General features: G+C 38.6%; 1 protein-coding gene across 2 annotated transcripts in view; it reads left to right on the forward strand.

Moving 5' to 3' along the window:
• asic2 (acid-sensing (proton-gated) ion channel 2) overlaps nucleotides 1-19,961 on the forward strand; it is a 328,789-nt gene that overhangs the window by 281,645 nt on the left and 27,183 nt on the right. For both annotated transcript variants that reach the window (XM_067476894.1, XM_067476893.1), the window contains one exon: nucleotides 17,087-17,237. In XM_067476894.1, the coding sequence (XP_067332995.1) occupies nucleotides 17,087-17,237 (151 nt within the window). The remainder of the gene's footprint in view (nucleotides 1-17,086; nucleotides 17,238-19,961) is intronic.

A 19,961-nucleotide genomic window follows, 5' to 3' on the forward strand; every position in this document is an offset into this window, starting at 1 on the left:
GCAAAAAGTACCCTATATTTGATAGATTTAAAGTCTTGTTACATCTACCTAGATTGCAAAATGTGCATATTGTAGCTTTAAATGCAGATGTTCTCCCACTTTTTTGAAAATAATAGGTTCATCCACTAATATAGACCTAGTGTAAAGCTCCACAGGAAGCCGATGTAGAGTTGTAATTATTGTGGGATCATTTTTTAGACAACTGTTTATTTATTTAGCATAACTTAAACTTTAAAAATGCCCCCCCTAGAAAAACAACATAATTAATCCCCAATACCACACATATATTTTGAAGTGATGAAGGCCTAAGGCTGTGTACAAATTATGAGTCACAAAGTCAGGATGAGTCACAGAGTGTAGATGGATGAAACAAGAAAATGCTGGACTTTAACATGCAGGGCTGCTTACTGCATCCCATTTTCTATCAAATGTATTGGTCCTGCACCTTAATCAAGAGACTATTATGTAAGTCGTAAATAAATTTCCCCCAACCTTAACAAAGAAGTCATTTAAATTTGAACCACGTCCCTTCTCTGAAGCTGACCAGCATGTTTAGTACCTAAACCTTATCGAACAATGACTTATACAGTTGTTACCTCTCAAAACACATATATTTTTCAGATAATCGCAGATATCTATATCAGTGACACACACACACACACAGAAAGGTCAAACTCCTTTTTTAATACTTATGTTACTTTATAATATCTTGTTTGGTTAATGTACACAAAATGACTAAATGAACCTAAACATAAATTCATCATCAGTTCATCTTATAGTGAACTGAAACTGGAAAGTGTCATTTTGACCCTTTTTTAAAAGTTTTAGATTCTGGTCCCTGACAGTTTTCCTAAAAGTTAAAATTTCTAGGTTTTTTGCTCTAAATGTCTAGCTAAAATTAACTGGCTAAAATAGAGCATTTGCTAGGTTTTTTTAATACTAAACCGTGTTTATTTAAAGTTTTTCTACATGCAGTGTGTCAACACCTTGCATTTGACATCACCTACACCTTGTCTCCTTTCTTATACAATCAGGTAATTGGTATTAGTTATGATCCAGCATCTTAGAGATAAATGTGTGTGATTGTGTGTGTGTGTGTGTGTGTGTGTGTGTGTGTGTGTGTGTGTGTGTGTGTGTGTGTGTGTGTGTGGCATTACACCACAGGTTTGCTCCTTAAATGAGGGCCATTTGATGAATGAGTAATGGTGACAATGTGAAATGGACAGAGAGAAATAAATTTAAAAAATTGTGCGATAGAAACACATAGAGAAAGAATAATGAGTTGACATACAACCTGCAGCAGACGTGTCTCACAGTTGTGCGTTGTGCCAAAAGAACAGTTTGAACACACAATTTAGTGTAATTTATCCACTGTAGTTATCAACATTTTTTAAGTGTTTATTTTACAAATGAGGGCCTGCTTTGTTGGAGCCAAAATCTTTTTCACTTAGAAGGATTGAATGCCTGTTTTCCATCTGTAATCTTAAACAAATGGCACACTTACTAGAATTGTTGCCATCCATGCACTGGCCCAGACACACAATGCAAATTATTCATGCCGTGCTGTGATCCCACACCACATGTACCCTTTATTTTTTACACTGGATATTAGCAGGCAGCCACAGTAGAGCTGCATACGGTTTCAGTAGTGGGAAGCTCATTAATCACTCTTTTTTCCAGGGAAGATCATTATTGGGTTACGCTGTGTGGACCTGTCCTGCCCATATGCATGAGACAACAATTTATATGTCAGTGTCACCAAGTGACTGTCAGGTTTTATTCATAGTTGCCTATAGCAAATAACAGGAGACAGGATGTCTCCTGTTATTTGCTATAAGCAGCCATTTTTCATGCTTTGCTTGAGCTTTATCCAGCTTAATGTGTAGGAGGAATTTTGTTGGCATACCTGCCTATATGCTGAATGCAGAGGTGGTAAGTAACTAAGTACATGCACTTGAGAAATGTGATTTTATTGTACTTAGTAGTTGTGTTTCTATTTCTACTTTTACTCCACTATAGATTTTGTTACTAGTTACTTTACACTGAAAGGATATTAAATGATGATGATGATGGTTCGAGGGCCTTCATATTCATCATGCAACAATCAGTCATCATAATTGATTTACCAGTAAATTTTAATAATCATTAAAATAATCAAAATAAATAGAAAATAGAAAATAATTTATTTTGAAATAACGTATTAATACAGTGCAACATTTTAGAAAGTCATTATGATGAATGCAATTTAAAAACTAATTTCTTCCCAGAGGCTGGTATTCAGATCCCATTGTAGCAAAGCCCAAAAACATCCATTCATAAACTGTTACATGGCTTATTATACAAATGTGTCCACACAATATGTAATGTTGAAGAAGAACTTTACAGTAAATCTTATAATACACTTATGTAAGCTGCACCACCCTTTTTAAAAATGAACTAATCTAACTTAATAAACCTGTAACTTTCTCCTTTTACAACCTTTTGGGGTCATCTAAATTTAATGGGATCATATAGACTGAAAAATGTCTGAGCTCAATCTAAATCTCCACGCACAGACAAACGTAGCTCTTATTATTTTGTACACATACTGTATTGAGTATCTACACTAAGGGGGCGATGTACTGTACAGCATCGATTCAAAATGTCTGATGGAAAGCTTCGAGTACAAGGCAATTTCAAGTTGACACCCCAGTGTTAAAATGATCTATTCATTTCAAAATTTAAAAAGTAAAACACAAATGAAGAACTTTTCCATGCAAAACATACTGAGAAAATATGACCTGAAGTTTCAGTTTTCCACAGTTAGTCAGCAGACTGCTGCAGTTTGTTTATTAGAGCTCAATTATCATGTATGATATCAAAATCAGTTACCCAATCATACAGCAGGAACCGGCTGATGTAGACGGTAATGCAGATAGAAAAGAGGAGTCTGTTGAACAGATGGATGTGTGCATGAACAGATGGCCTTGCTCTCCACCTCTGAGCATTTATGTATCTTTTTGAAAGAAGATGCTGCAACATGGACTCAGGTACATCCATCAGGAACTAAAAATCAAGATCAATAACTTTGTTTGTGTGTGTAAGAGATGGTGGAAGGAGGTAGTCAGACAAATTTCAGTCAAATTGAGTGTTTGTCCTTGAGCTAAGCGAGGTAATGTTGTGTGATGGCTGGTTTATTCAGTGACAGTGATGTACTGGAGGTGACAGACTGATTCTCTCAATTTCCTCTTCTTTTATCCTCTTTTTGGAGGTGAAACAGGTGTTTCCACTCCCTTAGTTTTGGAAAGGCCAGCAGCTTGTGATTGAAGTCCTGACATTTGTCAAGTTTCCTCTGTGTGGAAAGTGCAAGCCAAGGAAGTACTTGCCCCGTTGTTGACATTTTCTGAGACTGATAGGACTTTTTATTTTTTCATAAAACAGGAAATGTGAGAGCTTGTTCTTTTCTGTCCAAAAGCTGATAATGTGAGGCGAACGGCTCAAATATATTTATGTATTCCTGATGTAGCTACACGACAAATTCCTGTTTAAAAAAGCTCTAAAGACCAAGCCTTGGTCCAGGATGGGGTTGTGGAGGTACAGGAATAAAAGAATGTGGCCACAGTAACAGCAGCAGTGGTTTTAACTGTTGTTAGAACATATTTTGCAGCCATGATTGTAGCAGCAGACCCTAATAAATCACAGTGGATTGGACTGAGCCAATAGTTTTTCATACTGACATGAACAGATTGGGCCAGATGTACAGTAGCGGCTTCATATTGCAGTGGTAATTTTCTCTCTGCGTATCTCCCTCAATATTTGTTTCCTGATGTGTGTTGAGTCCAGCTTGGTGCCAGTGTTTCAAATTACCACCCAGTAAATGAAGTGCTTCACAGTACTAGTTATAAAAAAAAAAAGATATGTATGAACAAAGTGATTCAAACTGTGTATAGTTACTCCTTAAAGAAAAAAATACAGTTTATTGACCTGGAAACTGGATTATGTAATAATGATATGTTGACAATTACCTTGATTTTGTCTGACTAACTAAAACATTTTGGCCTCATAGAAACATGTTTAAGTATCTTACCTCTCTCTCTCTCTCTCTCTCTCTCTCTCTCTCTCTCACACACACACACACACACACACACACACACATACACACACACACACACACACACACACACACACAAACGCACACACACACGCACACACACACGCACACATCTTTATTAAACAAAGGCAAATGACTCTTTAACACAAACACATGAAATGACGGCCCAACGCAAAGACCCTGTCAAAAAGTACATTGCCAAATTAGCCATAACTGTGTGCCTTAGTGGAGCTGCCTGATAACAAACCATCATCAGGTTAAATAATGGAGAGGTAATGAATTTGCAATTCAGTCTCAATATCAGGCTTCGGTCCTTTCAGTAGTGAAAAATGATCTTAAAGTACTTTTCTCCCATTGTAATGTTCGATCAACAAGAACAAGATCGATCTTAATTTAGTCATTAGATGCATTTGATGCATTTGCCCAGAAACTAATAAGCAAAAAGCAACACAAACTGTGCAGCACAAATGCAAAAGTACCCGCATCAAAATACACTTTAAACAACACTGCACTGAATATTATCACTGAATGTTATCATTCATCTTGCAGTGGATTAGATGTTATTTTTTTTGCAATTTTATATCATTTACTTCCTATATATTTTGCACACACCTTACTGCCTGGACAATTTAGAGAGAAAACACACATACACACAGATATGAAGATTGCTGGCAGTATTTTCATCAGATTTCACATTGCTGTGTCCCTCCACCCACTCGCTCTGTACGACAAACTAGGGGAAATGTCTTTTTACATATTTGGCATATTTGTTCGCAGCGATTCCCAACATTACTGTTCATCTATTTCCCATCACTTTATCCAATTCCATGCAGCAGAATGAGACAATGGAGACATTATATGATTTTTTATTTTTTTTTAAGCTTTGTCGATGAATTCACTGGCAGCCATGGCTTCCACCGTGAGAACTCTCATGTGATGGATTGTAATGGAAGAAGACATCGCACAGTTGTGACGCTCTGGAAATGCAAGATCAGCTGTATTCATTTCAGCAGATGGGTCCCCAATTACACTTTAGCTGTCCATTTCACTTGTATCTCTACTGTATTATGCTTCATGCTGCAATATTATCTGTAGAGCAGAGGGGGAGTCATTGCCATATTGTTATTTCACTATTATGCAAATCATATTCTCCTCTTACACAACCCTGCCCCCCCTCAACACATGGGCTCCTTTATGCTCCACACTTACAGACTCCCACTTGAGTGTGGGGATTAGTAGAAGGGGTAACCAGACAGGCGAACACATGCTGTATTTGGAGTGTCCCTCTCCTTTGGTTTGCTATAAGAATTTCAAACAGTTCTGTGTAACAGTGAAACAGAATATGATTTGTGATAATCCAGAGTTTGCCAGACTGCAGTCTTGCCTTAAAATAAAACTCCACCTAAAATCTTATATTTAACTGAGCTGCTGTAAAGCTGGGTTTTTATTGTTTTTTAAAAAAAAGAAGTAGTCTAACTTAATTATGAACTTCTTTCTGCAGATTATTTTGTACGTTAGATGTTTTCATTATTATTAGATTCTTAAGAATGATTTTATCATTACAGGACATGCTCAGTTGTAACTGAAACAGCATGACTATTGTCATTGGTATATTTTATGATATTAGATTAGTATTATTAAAACGTTTTTTATGATAAGCAGGATCTGTTGTAATTGTTGAATTGGTCCTAAACGTGCGCAGTGCTGTGAAGCCCAGTAGCAGAAAAAGGTTTTGTTTTGTGACAAACAACCATTAGAGCTCCTGCGTCCTGCGTGTCCTTGGTTAGAGGAAGTGCTCACTCACTCACTTGCTTTAATTGCATTGCAGTTCAGATGGATGTTGCCACTGTTCAAGTCCATCATAATCTCCTTTAATAAAGATGTGGTTCTCGGTAAACAACAGAGTCAGTCTGTAAGGCTACAGAGGAAGTAAAGTTTTGGGGGAAGTTTCATCCTTACAGGGCGTCGTGCTCTTTGTCATGTCGTATGGCTGCAAGTTGAGTGGTTCATCTTCAGAACTGAGACATAACAGATTCAGAAATTCCTTGTCCACGGTGTTATAATAGGTGTGGATTTACTGAATGTTGAGTGTTGTGGACTCCTTTCCAGCTGCATAAAACTGAGAGTCAGGCTGTACCCATGTGGCAAAAACCTGCTATTTATCAACATAAAGTTAGGATGAACTCTGGGGTACAGTAAATGAAACAAAAACGTCAAGGTTCTAAGAGAAGACTCTATATCATAGTCCTGGGCATTGATAATGAAATTAAAAAGAACTTGGTTCAGTCAGTTATTTATCTGACAGAAAACTACTTCATCCTTCGAGCCCCTTTGTAAGAATCCCTCTAGGCTCCAGAAGCAGCAACTTCATATTTATGCTAATTCACATGCTGATTAAGTAGCTGTGGGAAACGCCCAATTGCTTGGTTACTAACTTGCAAAAACGCGGTGCTGGTGTGCAGTTGATTTCTATTATTTTGCTAATTCTGTGGTAATTATAGTTTCACACAATAGCAGACATTAAACATGATCCTCTGTACACGAGGAATTCGTCCCACTCAGGCCACACTGATCAGCCCACTCCTTTACAATCTTTACCCTCCTCATTATTGCATTTTTTTTATGCTTAAAACAAAAAGGCAAAAATCACCAGAAATACAAAGTAGCTGAAGCTGATGTCTTATTGCTATTTTTCCAGCTTGCGTAATTTTCCTGTGTTCTTTTCGTGACTGGCAATTGACAAAAGAAAAACAGATTTGTTGATACACACAGCTTCTCAAGCATCTTCTCTCATGATTACTGTCTTACACACACACACACAATGTTTTAAATTGTGACTTCAAAATCATTAGTTATCTCTATGATCAGTGGTTATTTCATTTCTGTTTGTGTTATTTCATGGACCAGTGGTTCTTCTGTACAGCAGATATAAAACGGTGCCCCAGCATGGCTGCAAGCTGCTGTCAGTATTATTATTATATCAGTGTTATTATTTCAAGATTATTCTTCATGATTTTCAGGAAAACTAAGCTAAAGTCATCAATTCATGAAGGGGAGTCACTCACTAAATACTTTTTTAATGAGTTTATTTTATTCCTTACTTTTCAATAAAAAAGCATCACCTTGTCAAAATGTTCAGATGAATACATTTTTTCATAGAGAAGCTAACATCAGTAAGTCAAATTTGAGTCTGCTGTATCTCTGTGATACCATGTTGAGAGAGCACAAATTCTCACCTGAAATTTCACAGGGAACAAATAGAGTGAAAAACTCAATTCATCCCATTAGTTTATTGGTAGTAAACACAAAGTATTGATGTGTTTATTTCGGCATATATCAGACCATGGGAGAAATTTAAAAACATTCTCCTTTCACAAATGTGGACCGTAGCGGTGGTTACCATGTTATCCGCACAAAAGACTTGCTACATCCCTAATCACATCTGCAATCTGTACACCCATTTGCTTTGCAGCACTGTACCTTCTACATTGGCACTTAATATTTGTGCTAGGCATAAATTGTGTGTCCATAAAACAATGCGCATCTGACTTTGGAGCACACGTGGCCAGAGCCATTGTTATTAACACACTGAATCACTTAATGGGTATTTTGTTTTCGATTTTTTTTTTCTGGCTCCATTTGGAAACTTAACTGCAAGCTTCATTGGATATTAAGGGATAATGAGGGGTATTGATCATGCTGGGGGTTTAAAGAACCTCCACTGGTGTTGGGACTTATACACTGATCAGCTAACATCCTAATGGTGTGTCACCAAAACAGCTCTGATTCATGCATTCTACAAGATGGGCAACAATTCACTCCCCACATGCATTAGTGACCTGTGGGCCCCCACAACCCTGTCTCTGGTTCAATACAGTACATGTAGGTCACTGGACCACCTTTGGTTCTGATCAGGGTTAGAAAGAAAGGCAGAAAGGAGAAAGTGACTGTAACTGGAACCAACCGTCTCGTTTCTGTCTGTGGCGTTTAGGCTGGTGGACAAAGAAGTTAACCTGTGCATTTCGGAAACATCCCCACAAGTCCTGACCCGCTGGACATGGTCGAACCATCTAGCCATCACAGTTTGCTCCTTGTTAAAATCACTCTGATCCTTACACATTTTTTCCTGCATTCAACATATCAACTTGTCACTTTATCTCACCTCTTGACATATGCCATTGTATATAAAACGTATTCACTTTTCCTGGCAGTGGTTGCAATGACGTGCCTGGTCAGTTTATATTAGTGTATATTGTCTTTGATCAAATATATGAGAGGATGTGAAAAAAAAGTCACACACACCAACAGAGCAGTGCCTTCCCTTTGACAAATCTCATTGGAATTTCTGAAATATGAGAAGGCCTCTGCCGTTTTCAAGAAGGCCTTCAAAATGAAGCCACAGATGGTGATGGCTCTAATCTTGGCAGTACATTAAGCACGTCTTTGCAGCTTCACAGAGCTGCATCTTCTCCACATAGCATTGTGAGGAAGACAAGACATGTCACTCAGCCCGACTTTCGGTGATTAGGAGCTGCCATAGGTCTGCCACCCCTAAGCCATTACTCAGGCTTACATCAATGGCAGTAGAGACAGACAGACAGTGACAGGTAAGGTAGAATCCCACCGGCCATCCCCGAGAGGTAACTTATTAAAAATAATGACTGGCTGTGTCTGATGTGATTGATGAGTATGGGATGACAGCTGGTAGTCCATAGCTATATCTGGACACCATTCTCCACAGTGACATGACTGATATGCCGGGAGAATGAGAGCAAACATATCATTTTAATATTTAAAATTTACGGCACCTGCAAGAAAAAAATGCGGTTGAATAATTATACAATTATTATTCAGGGCACACAAGATGTTTGACCCAAAGTAACTTCTCTTTTATTTGATGTCTTTCCGAGGCACTGTCTGAACCTTGAAGAGTACACTTTATAATAAGGGAAAGAATGTAGTGTCACAGAGTACAGGGTCCTAAAATAAATAAAGTTTAATACACCTTTCTGTTTTCAATAGAGACATGCTGCTTTGGCAGCCATGGAGCGTACTGAGCAAACTTTTAACATCTACTCTAGAATACTGAACAGGGGGAAGCTGTTTTTCTTTTGTTTTTGTTTTTTTTGTTTTTTTTTTTGTTTTTTTTTTTTGCTATCCAAATGGAAGATTTGGAGCTCGAGGTGACTTTTGGCTTCAAATAGTAGCTTAACATTCTGGGGAAATATACATATTTGCTTTATTACAGGTAGTGAGATGAGGATTAACAAGAAATATCATATATAAACTCTTTAAATTTGACAAATGAACATGTTTTGTCATGTTTGTTTTGCCTGTATATAATAAATATTGGGAATAGTTTCAAGCTCGAATCTATTGTCACAGTAAGGTTGCCAGATTTGTAACCTAATCCTGCGCTGTAGCTGGAGGGGAATTAATTGTTGTTCAATTAAAAATTAATTCAAAAAATTTAGTCCAAAACAACCCATAAAAAAATTAACTTACTATTTTGGAATGATTTAGGTGTGGTACAACTCAACGTCTCCACCACTGTTCTCCTGGCATCTGTCTGGTGTTGTTTCACAGGGACCAGGCATGCAGTGATCAAAAATGTCAGATCAGCATTGCATTAATACCTAAATTCCTAGAAGTCACAGTACCCTGAGATGAGGCACCAGAATCGTTATTGGGAGGGAAATGGTTGGACCAAGGTATCCCTGCTAATAGGACGTCTGAGCTGTATGTAATCAGTACCGATGCTGATCAGTTTACTATTATACATGTGTTTTGTTGTTGCTAATACACAATTTTAACTCAGAGAGCTGAGCTGGGCTCACAACCTTTACATATTGCCCTGCCTCAGTATAATATAAGAGAATACAGTCTCATCAGATTTGGTGTGCCCTGATCTCGTGCTGCACATTCTCTTTTTTTCGTGAAGCCTTACTATGGGTCTGGCATGAAACACATGAGAAGCTGATCTGTGAAAACTGGCAAATGTGGTCTACATTCAGTTCAGGCTGATTACATTTAAAAGGTGGAAGATGAAAGACGTTTGCTGGGGTTTACGGAGGAGTCTCAGCTGGATCTGGATGAAAAGACACTTGCCTATCAGGCAGCCATCAATGGTCATGTCCTCCTAACAAAAGGAAAATCCACTCTGCTACACCATTAATACAAACAAAGAATTAGTCAACATACAATTTAGACTGAAAACATTAACTCTGGTGAGGGTTTACCGCAGGAATTAATTTCCCTGTTTGCTAGAGTTGCGAATGTCTTTTGATTCCAGATGACCCTGTTTTCCTCCACTCTTTTATATTTCTCTCATAGTCATTTTGTAGTTTTTATCCCCCTGTTTCATCCTCCCTTTTCTCTCCTCTCACTGTGCATAAATATCAGGCTGGCAGCAGTCCTTTGTGTCCTATCACAGCCCTGCCTTACTTATGTGCTGTCTTGTAAAATAAAATATTATTGACTTGCATGGTAAAATTACATTAGGGTGCAATGATAAATAGCTCCATAAAACTCCCAACACATCAAATAAGCGGTGGAATTTGTTTAATGTGACATGAAATATGTTTGGGATGTGAAGACGTTTAAGTTACAAGGGAAGGTGGCTTTGCGTGCAGGTAGTGCAGTGGCATGCATAAAGCCCTAATGATGAGTGAGGCAGCTGTAAGCACGTGTGTCTATGTGTTTAAAGGCTGCTTTCTCATACTCGGAGCCAACCCTGTCGCTAACGCAGCAGCCCTCTGCATTATTTATCCCCACAGCAGTACAACCACTAACTGCTGCTGCCACTGCCAAGAACGCAGCAGAGAAAGTGCACACCTTGCAACTCAGATCTTTTTCATAAACTTTAGTCCTCTCCTCTTCTCTCAGTAAGCCATGAGGATAAAAGGCCTGCATCTCCCCTTGGCCTTAAGCTCCATTTTTACTCTGGTTTTATCATGAAACACCTGCTAAATTCTCTTATAATGGATATTGATTTGTCAAACAATAACACAAGATCACAATAGACAGCTTGTGTGAAAGCAGGGTAACCTTGAAACTTGGAGGTGCTTCATGGGAACTGATAAATGTGGCTAGCTGACTGTTGTGTTTACCATGTCAATGTAATCTTCAGTGCTTGTGTACGTGTGACCTACATTAAAAATACAAGAGGGGTAATAGTCAAATGTCATCCAGGAAATAAATATTTCACAGCCTCTTCTGTTTTGTGGAAAAGAATGCCATAAATCCCCCACCTAACCCACCGGCAGAATAACCATATAGAATCAGATGAGCAAACTCTTCAGGAAACAATGTTCTCTCAGACAGGACATAATAATAAAAAATGTAAAATAGTGATTAGCTGGTCTTTTGGTGTTTACTGATGTGTAACTGGAAACGGCCTGTTTGAATCACTAAATCCACTCAAATATTGAAAAAGGTGTGTGAGCAGTGGTCAACACTGCAGAAATAGCAAAGCTCCTTCTTGTTGTAGATACAACTTTGCTGTGTCAGTGACATTGAACTTGCATTCACAAATATGATGGTGTGGACGTCAGAGCATTTTGCTGGCTCGGACGCTACATGGACAGAAGGAGATAAATAAGATGCCAGTGGGAATGGGAGCACACAAAAAAGACAAGATAGCATCCGCTTTCAGAGGCAATAATCTGCCATTTTTTGGCACCGGATCAGCAAGCCATTTGCAGAGCAGCGATAGGATTGTGTGCAAGAAAGCAAGATGAATTCAGAATGGCTGAGAGTCCAACACTGGGAAAGCTTAGACAAGGACGGATATTCCGGAAGTATATTGATTAAAACTATAGCTATTCGGTAGTCCAGTTTTTTTTCCATTCATGCACACAAACATTACAGTTTTTTTTCTTACCCAGAGGCATGCTTATGATTCTGATTTGTGGGTGGTTAGCACTGACAGCTGACCTTTTGTCATGATGACCAAAAAAAATTTGACTTGTAGTCTGTGGGCGGCACTACATGGTGTGCAGGCGAGGTCATGCTATGTTTGCAGCTCGCTGAGCTGGCCTGCAAGACAAGGCTGAGGGTTGATTCACAGACCTCTGGCTTTAATGGGTGAAACTAATATATTAACAGCAAGTGAGTCTGACTTTACCGACATTTTATATGCTACCCTTACTCGATTCAATTTTTCACAATGTCACAAGAGCAAGTTAAATAATAAGAAGATAACATCTGGTTATGCGTATTGACTTTCATAGTCTTGTTTATTATAGGCAGTATCCTCCTTCTCTGTCAGAGGTGACAGCTGTGTCACACTCCCTAGTGCACACAGCAATAGTCAATATATAATAGCCTTTGCACTAGTGCAATTTACTTGTTATATGAGAATTGATAAGTTATTTCAGCATTACACATTTTTTTTAGGCAGAGCAGTGTTTCCTGTGCTATTCTACATTTCTCGACAGGTTGAGAACTCATTACCTTCTCCCATCTGACAGCTCAGCCTGAGGCGGCAGATCAGCAGGCAAGTGAGAAAGCGGGGGAGACAGAGACAGGGTCAGTGGCGGGGATTTGCAAAATAACAGAACCCCACTGTCAAGGTTTTGTTAGTGTCTTTGTCATCCTGTGGCTGAAGAGGAGCCTTTCTGTCTGGCTAGGGTCTAATGGGATCTTGACCCAGCCCTCGTCCTACCTGTCAAACATCATCAGTCTTGACAAAAGGAGTGAAAAAGGGCCGAGCAATGTCCCTTTTGAAAGTAAAATTTCCTTATAGAAACAGCCGAACGCAGGAGAGATGTTGACAGTAGCAACTCAAGAGCCAATTGCTAAAAAAAGAAACTATCAATGGAGGAATATTCAGTCCTGTGCTCTCGTCATACAAGCAAATTTATGACAGAAAGGCAAATGACTGCTGGGCCACTACACTTAATGCTCAAACTCCTACCAATTAATCAGCAAAGGTTAAATGGAAAGCAATTCTGAAGCATCATTGGTAAATTGTTTTTCTGATGAAGTTGAGGAAATGAAACAAAGTTCTGTGCAACAAAGTTGTGGTTAAATAACCAGAAATAACTAATTAGTGTTGGATATGGACCCTCTGTCTTCTCTCCTCTATGTGCTTAGGACTTTGTCTGTGAACATTGACAACAAACTCTTGCCACATCTTGTACCTGCAGAGGAGTGATGAGGAGTGATGGTGCCATGAATATTTATCTGCTGCCCTCTTCACTGCTCTCCAGAGTGTGTCATTTATTTTGTGCAGACACATATCAGTTAGGTGCACCTAGGTTTTGCAGAGGTGAATGAACCCATAATGTGGTACTTCATATTCTTCCAATCCCCACCACCTTTGTGGCAGTATGGCATTACGTAGTCCATCAGTCATGTTAGTAAACCATCCATGAGAAGGCCAGTGTCAATGAAAGAGGAGGAGCATGAAATGAAAATTCCATCTTAAAACACTCCAGCACTGGAAAACACAGCTATTGGCAGTGCTATTTGCCTTCCATTTTGTTGTCTTTTTCAACAATAAAAACACTGAAGACAAAGTGTTTCTGTCCTGGTTCATGGTTTTGTTTCAGTTCTGTATAACCAAGGGAAATCATTCAGTGCAGAAAAGGCAGAGATTAATAACCTGCACTAGCAGAGGCCTTGGTAGGCGACAGTGCAGCTGAGTCAAAAAAGTAAGATGGAAGTTTTTTGTAAGAGGCAAAAAACCTGCTGTTTGTTGTTTGGAGTGAATCTTGGTCTTTATTAGCATAGAATTATAATGATAACAATCAGTATTTCTCACAGCCTATTGCTGTGTTAAAATGCTATTTGATGGAAGGTAAAGAAAGGAAAATATCCCCGTGTTTACAGCATCAGAGCATTCTCAACAAAGCTCAACCCAGCACTGTGGTATGATTGCTGATTTAGTTATGCAGCATTGGAAATGGCAACTATTTATTGAACTTCCATTTGATCAGTTTGTATTAAAATACTTTGAATGGTGTGAGACCACGACAGTTTGCTTTTACAGTATGTGCACTGCTGAAATGTTAGATTGGAAAAATCAGTTTTCAAACTTTCACTTTATGTGACACAAATTGTATTTACACTAAACAAAAAGGGTGTTAATTACATTAACTGTCAAGTAACAGTGCTATCAACATGATTCTGTAGTAGTTGTGATAGTAGGAAACTGAGGAAAGCGTTGCATTCCAATGGGTGTTAATAAGCATTCCTATGAGGGTTAATGAGGGAGATGACACTCTCTCTGACCCGCAAGGAAAAAAAGGGGAAATGAAGTGGGTTTACTGTCACATTTTTATGTACATTTTCATTTCATGAAAATTTCAAATGTCTTTACTATCACCACGTGTTTTAACAGTTGACTGAGGTGGAAAGTTGGTGTGTCACCTAAAGCAAGACGTCACAAAGAGCAAAAACAGAATAAGTAAATAAATGATGACATAATATAAACTGGGCATAGAAACAAACTCCCTCTCATAAGACAAAAGTACACAAACATGTTTAGCATGTGTTTCATGGGTGAAATTACCACTCTGGACCTGACTTTCTAGATACAGTCTGGAATAAACATATGAAAGAGGCTGAAACAGGCAGAGCTACAGTGCCGGGCAACTTGGTGCGTGTTTCCAAAAAGTGTAGATCACATTTATGCCTTATATCACGGAAAACAGACAAATGTCATCTATCTAATCCTAACACTGGCGTTAGATCATGTTCTGAGAGCTCTACAATTTGACCACAGGGGGCACTGTTGGCTTTACTTGACCAGTGGGCGTAAATGTCAACTTAATACCATATTTAAATCCATTTAATGGAAGGTGAAGAACCAGACATTATTTAAATGCTACATAATTCTGTTACATTTCCAGGCGCAAGGTCCTCACATTTTCTGATGAGCTGTATCAGACATCCACCTCTCATTTAGCATGAAACACCTGCTCTCAGGCTCTGTCTGACATTTTTGCAGTTCTCCAACATCAATCTTAAATAAGAGGAAGCCTCAAATGTGCACCTTCAAGGCATAAAGTATAGTTATAAGAAAATAGCTTTTTCTGCACAGAGACCACCTAAACATTCTTTTTTTCACATTACAGCACCAATATTGGTCCATGGACCTCACAGAGAGCCAAGCTGGGTGGCTTACACATGGGGACCTTTCATGTTGCACTATAAAAATCATACAGAAGTCAAACTCACAGCACACACAAGACGTCTGATAGATATGGACTTTACTACTACATTGCTGCTTTAAGCCTAGCACCGTGGTAATTGTATGAGCATACTGCTGTGTGCCTGATTATCATAACATCATATTGATATGTAGACTACACTTCATGTATGCAGAGTTTTGCTTCAGTCTCTTTGTTATTGCAAACATACATGGGCTTATGCTGACAGATTCTTCAACAATGGAAACATGATTGAGGCTTAGAGCCATGGATTGTCTTCTCTGATTTGATTGAATAACAAATGATCAGACAGCAGCAGGATCTGTAGGAGAAGTGAAACAGCTGCTGTTTAAGCACAACAGCAGTAACTTCATTCATTGATAATGAATCATTCCAACATTGAGACTGGATTGGCCACAATATACAATCATTAACCACTATTTAGCATTATTTATTTAGCCATCATGCTAAATGTCAAATACCCTCATTGGGTTAATGAAAAATGTGAATGTGGTTGTATTTTTTCCCCAGGAAAAAAAAAAATGCAAGGGCCTGGGTTGCATCAGTCTTCAGTCTTCGCTTTTCAGTTAATTCTGAATATTAAAATCTTCATGAATGTAGGATATACTGCAGAACTATTGTAGGTAGGTATGTATGTCCACTGCATTAGCAGCTCAGTATAAATGAGATGTTCATATCAGTTGTAAACAGGGTCAAAGTGTAAAGAAAGAAATTAAAATTGCAACAATGGATCACAACCACTGTAAATGATAGCTTTTATTTGCTCCAACAGCAATCTATAACTCCTATGAGAAGATCATACTGATGTTTGAATTTTAAATTTGCTGATCGGGTCACTTCCTTTCAATTAGTCACTGCAACATTGAACTGTGTGGCTGTTATAGTAATTAGTGTTCATGAGTGGAGAGCCCACAACTCTGGTCTCATTTAGATGTTTGCTTGTGTTATACACACATACACACACACACACACTTGTAAAATGAGCTGCACAAAGCAATCTATTATTTATAAATGTCTCTGAGCCGTATGCTGTATTTTGGTGAACTGGCAGTGCTGGTACAGGGAGACATTAATGGAGGGAGGTTGTTTCCTGTATGCAGTCCCTCTAATAAACGTCTGTCATTGTTGTTTAAACACACACAACACTGAAGGAATGAAGAGTTTTTTGAGTTATTTGCTGAAGCCGTATTAGTGGTATGTTGTATTGTTTTGAGCTTGTTGCTCTCTTCTGCTTTGAAGTTGTGACTCCCAAACTCTGACATATTCTTCATTTGGATTAAAGATCTGTGGACACTTTTAAAAGGCAGCTCAAAACTCATTTGTTTAGATTTGCTTTTGGAGTAGTATGTTATATATATTATGCCTTCATCTGATATGTCTTTATAGAAAAAGCTATGTGACATTTGATCTAGAAAGATCAAGTGTATAAATTAACTTAACTAACAATTTTTACTAAAAGCTCAAACGCTGAATGCTTGTGCAAAAAGAATAGTTATTTATACAATAAAGAAGGACTGAGCTTGAATATATAATATTAATAACCTGGATAATTTCAAACTATACAATATTTTCCATATAGTACTTGGAAAGTACCACTCACCTGCAAAAGGATGACATTTAAAAGTAGCCTTACTTGCCCTAAATTATTTAGGGTAACATACTGTACGCAAAACTCTTTAAACCTAATCACATGAGAAAACATCTTGTGGCTCATGGAAATATATTCGATGAGCTATGATTGATGCTCTTGGCTAAAATGTGTCTCCTGGATGGTAGTATTTAACTCACCAGTCCTCTTCCTCTCTTTGTCTCCTCTCAGGTTTTCACCAGGTATGGGAAGTGCTACGTGTTCAACGCTGTAGAGGAAGGGAAGACGCTCCGCACCACTATGAAGGGAGGGACAGGAAATGGTCTGGAGATCATGCTGGACATCCAGCAGGACGAGTACCTGCCGGTTTGGGGGGACACAGGTAGGTTTAGACCACCTTTATATCCCTACTTCTTTTGAACAGACTAGAGTGAGAACATGACAATGTATTGAATATTCCCCTCCACCAGAAATCAGACCACTCTCTTCTAATACAAAGCTTTTAGTTTAAACAAAGGCTTCTTTTTCTTCACCATGTTGTTTGACTCATGAGATTGCTGTTGCCAGGTGACTGACACAAAAGATTTTCAAAAGTACTTAATTACTGTTTGTTTTCTGTACAGGCTAGAAAAATGACTAGGTTAGGCAACAAAAGTAAGAAGAGCTGCATACCAAGAAAGAATATCAAATGTGACTTTCTCAGTGTATAATTCTGGCACCAGCAATATTTTGTGACTTTTACGTATGCACTGGATGTTGTTGGATTGCACACTTGCATACTTTGAGTAAACTCGTCCAGCGTATGCACTCAGGGGCATATCAACATATGAGTCAGTCCTTCCTGTTTTGAATGACTTCTATCTCCAGGCTGTAATACTGTTTGTACGCCACCAAATCCACCTTTGCCATTTCCACACTGTTGTTACAAATTGGACTCAAACCATTTAACGGGTTTACAGATTCACAGTTTAATTTTTTTATTTGCTTTGGTATGGCATGTGATGACATTGTGTCCAAACAGATGTGAAACAATTAAAACATTGGTCATAAATATAGTATTTAAAACTTTATTTTCCCAGTTGTGTCCCACACTGAGGCTTTGGGCCATGATTATTTTTTAATTAACATGATTTAATTTAGCCATAAATAACACAGAAATGATTCAATGTCCTGCTGATAAAATCACTTTAGGGACAGCTTCACATCCAATTATTAATAAACTGTAATTTAAATAAAAGTGCAGAAAACTTGTGTCAGGTTTTTAAATCCTAACATTACCCTTAAATAGTTACAAGCAACATCTTGATCATTATATGTGTAGAGTGTGTCATTGTACTGAGCCTAATAGTCAAGTATGTACACACACACACACAATCTTATTTACAGAACACTGGCACTTACACTGAGGATTGTGGTGCTGTTGTTGTGAATAGCACCCTAAACAAAGTACTCAAGACATTGTCTGAGTGGCTCTGATGATATTTGTCCAGAGGCATCTCACTGACCATAATGTATATTCAAAGCACTTTCATGTCAAGCACTGGAGCCTCTTTGATAATGTTTGTGATTAAGTAGCGCAGCTGTACATCATCCTGATGTGTGTATGAGAGACCTTGTTAGTGGTTTAGATTGAGTGTTTGGGGACCCTGTCTGTCTGAGTTGTTCCACAGTGAAGCTCATTGAATGGCTGGCTCACGTCTGAACCAAGTGAAAGGGCAGGCAGGGGACTTCCCATAGCAACTAGCCAAGCTACGAGCAGCCCAGCAGATGGACATGACTTACTCTGGGCCCAAACTTTAAGAAGATTCATCATCAGAAATCCCTGTCCTGTAATCCTCCTTGTGTTCTTCTATGGACAGTGGGTCCCAGACTTTATCTACCCAGCACACTGACAGCATGTGGAGCTCTGTCTCTCAGAAGGCTCCAGTTTTCAGTACACTTATTTATCCCGGTGGGGTTTAATTAGCCCAGATGAGCTGAGTCAGCCTCAGCAGGGAGCCCAGCGAGTCCTCAACTGAGACAGGTGTCTTTGCTTTGCGGCAATGATTGGCACACACAGCACAGGGACACTTCCCCCATGTCCTCCCACCAATTACCTCTTTTCCATCATAAACCAACACCTTCTCCTTCTCCCCTCCTGTGTTTTTTTATTGTCTATCATCCAGAAAACAGCAGTCGGTCTCTAGGGTTCTATTAGCTCAATGCTCTGTCCAGGGAGCTGTGACACTACTCATCATTTTATCATGATGGAGAAACATTAAAAAAACATGTTTCATAGTGTGAAAAAAGGGACACGATGGACGTAGGTTTGAGTGGTGGGAGAAAACAGATGGCCTGTTGCCTGGATACCCTGCTTTTTCTCACTGTGCTGCTGACCAAAATGCTCAGTGATGGAAATAATAAATGGATGGGATGTGTCTGTAGCTGTCTAGAAGATGTTTTCTCACGTCAACCTGAAATATTTACATGCTGGGCACCAGGAAATTAAACAAGTGATTAGGACTCATCATTTGCCCACAAGATATTTTTATTTTCTCCTTAGTTTTCTATTCATGTGGATGGTTGTTTAGATGGGGAAGAGTTGGAAATGGAACTTTTGGTTAAACAGATGCCTTTTGCATCTTTCTTAAATCTGTAATTTGAGTAATGCTTAGAATAGTAAGTTAAAGTTAATTAACTTAATATAATAACCCACACACACACACACACTCACACTGAAAAGGTTTTTATAATGTAAAAATATATGTTCCAAATAGTAAGTTGGTACTCACATAGATGGTACGATCTTTCATTTTTGGGGGGGAAGTAAGTCCAACTCTTGCTACACATTGACCTTTTTTGAAGTCATCTAAAGTTTCAGAATTGGACAGATTTTCGATATCCGATCTGTCAAGCAGCCTTGATCAAAGTAATCTGTTTACTCACTCAGCACTCACCACGTTTCATCTCAGCAGCAGAGCTACATAACTTTTTTGCCATATATAAAAAAAAAAAACCCTTCAAACACATCCCAGCCTGTGAAAGTTTAATGACATTCAAGTTCCACTTCTTTTTATATCAGCCTGACATCTTTTTTTTTCAATCATTCACATCAGAATTTTGTTTT

This window comes from Channa argus, chromosome 15, assembly GCF_033026475.1.
Source record: "Channa argus isolate prfri chromosome 15, Channa argus male v1.0, whole genome shotgun sequence".
Lineage (NCBI taxonomy): Eukaryota > Metazoa > Chordata > Actinopteri > Anabantiformes > Channidae > Channa > Channa argus.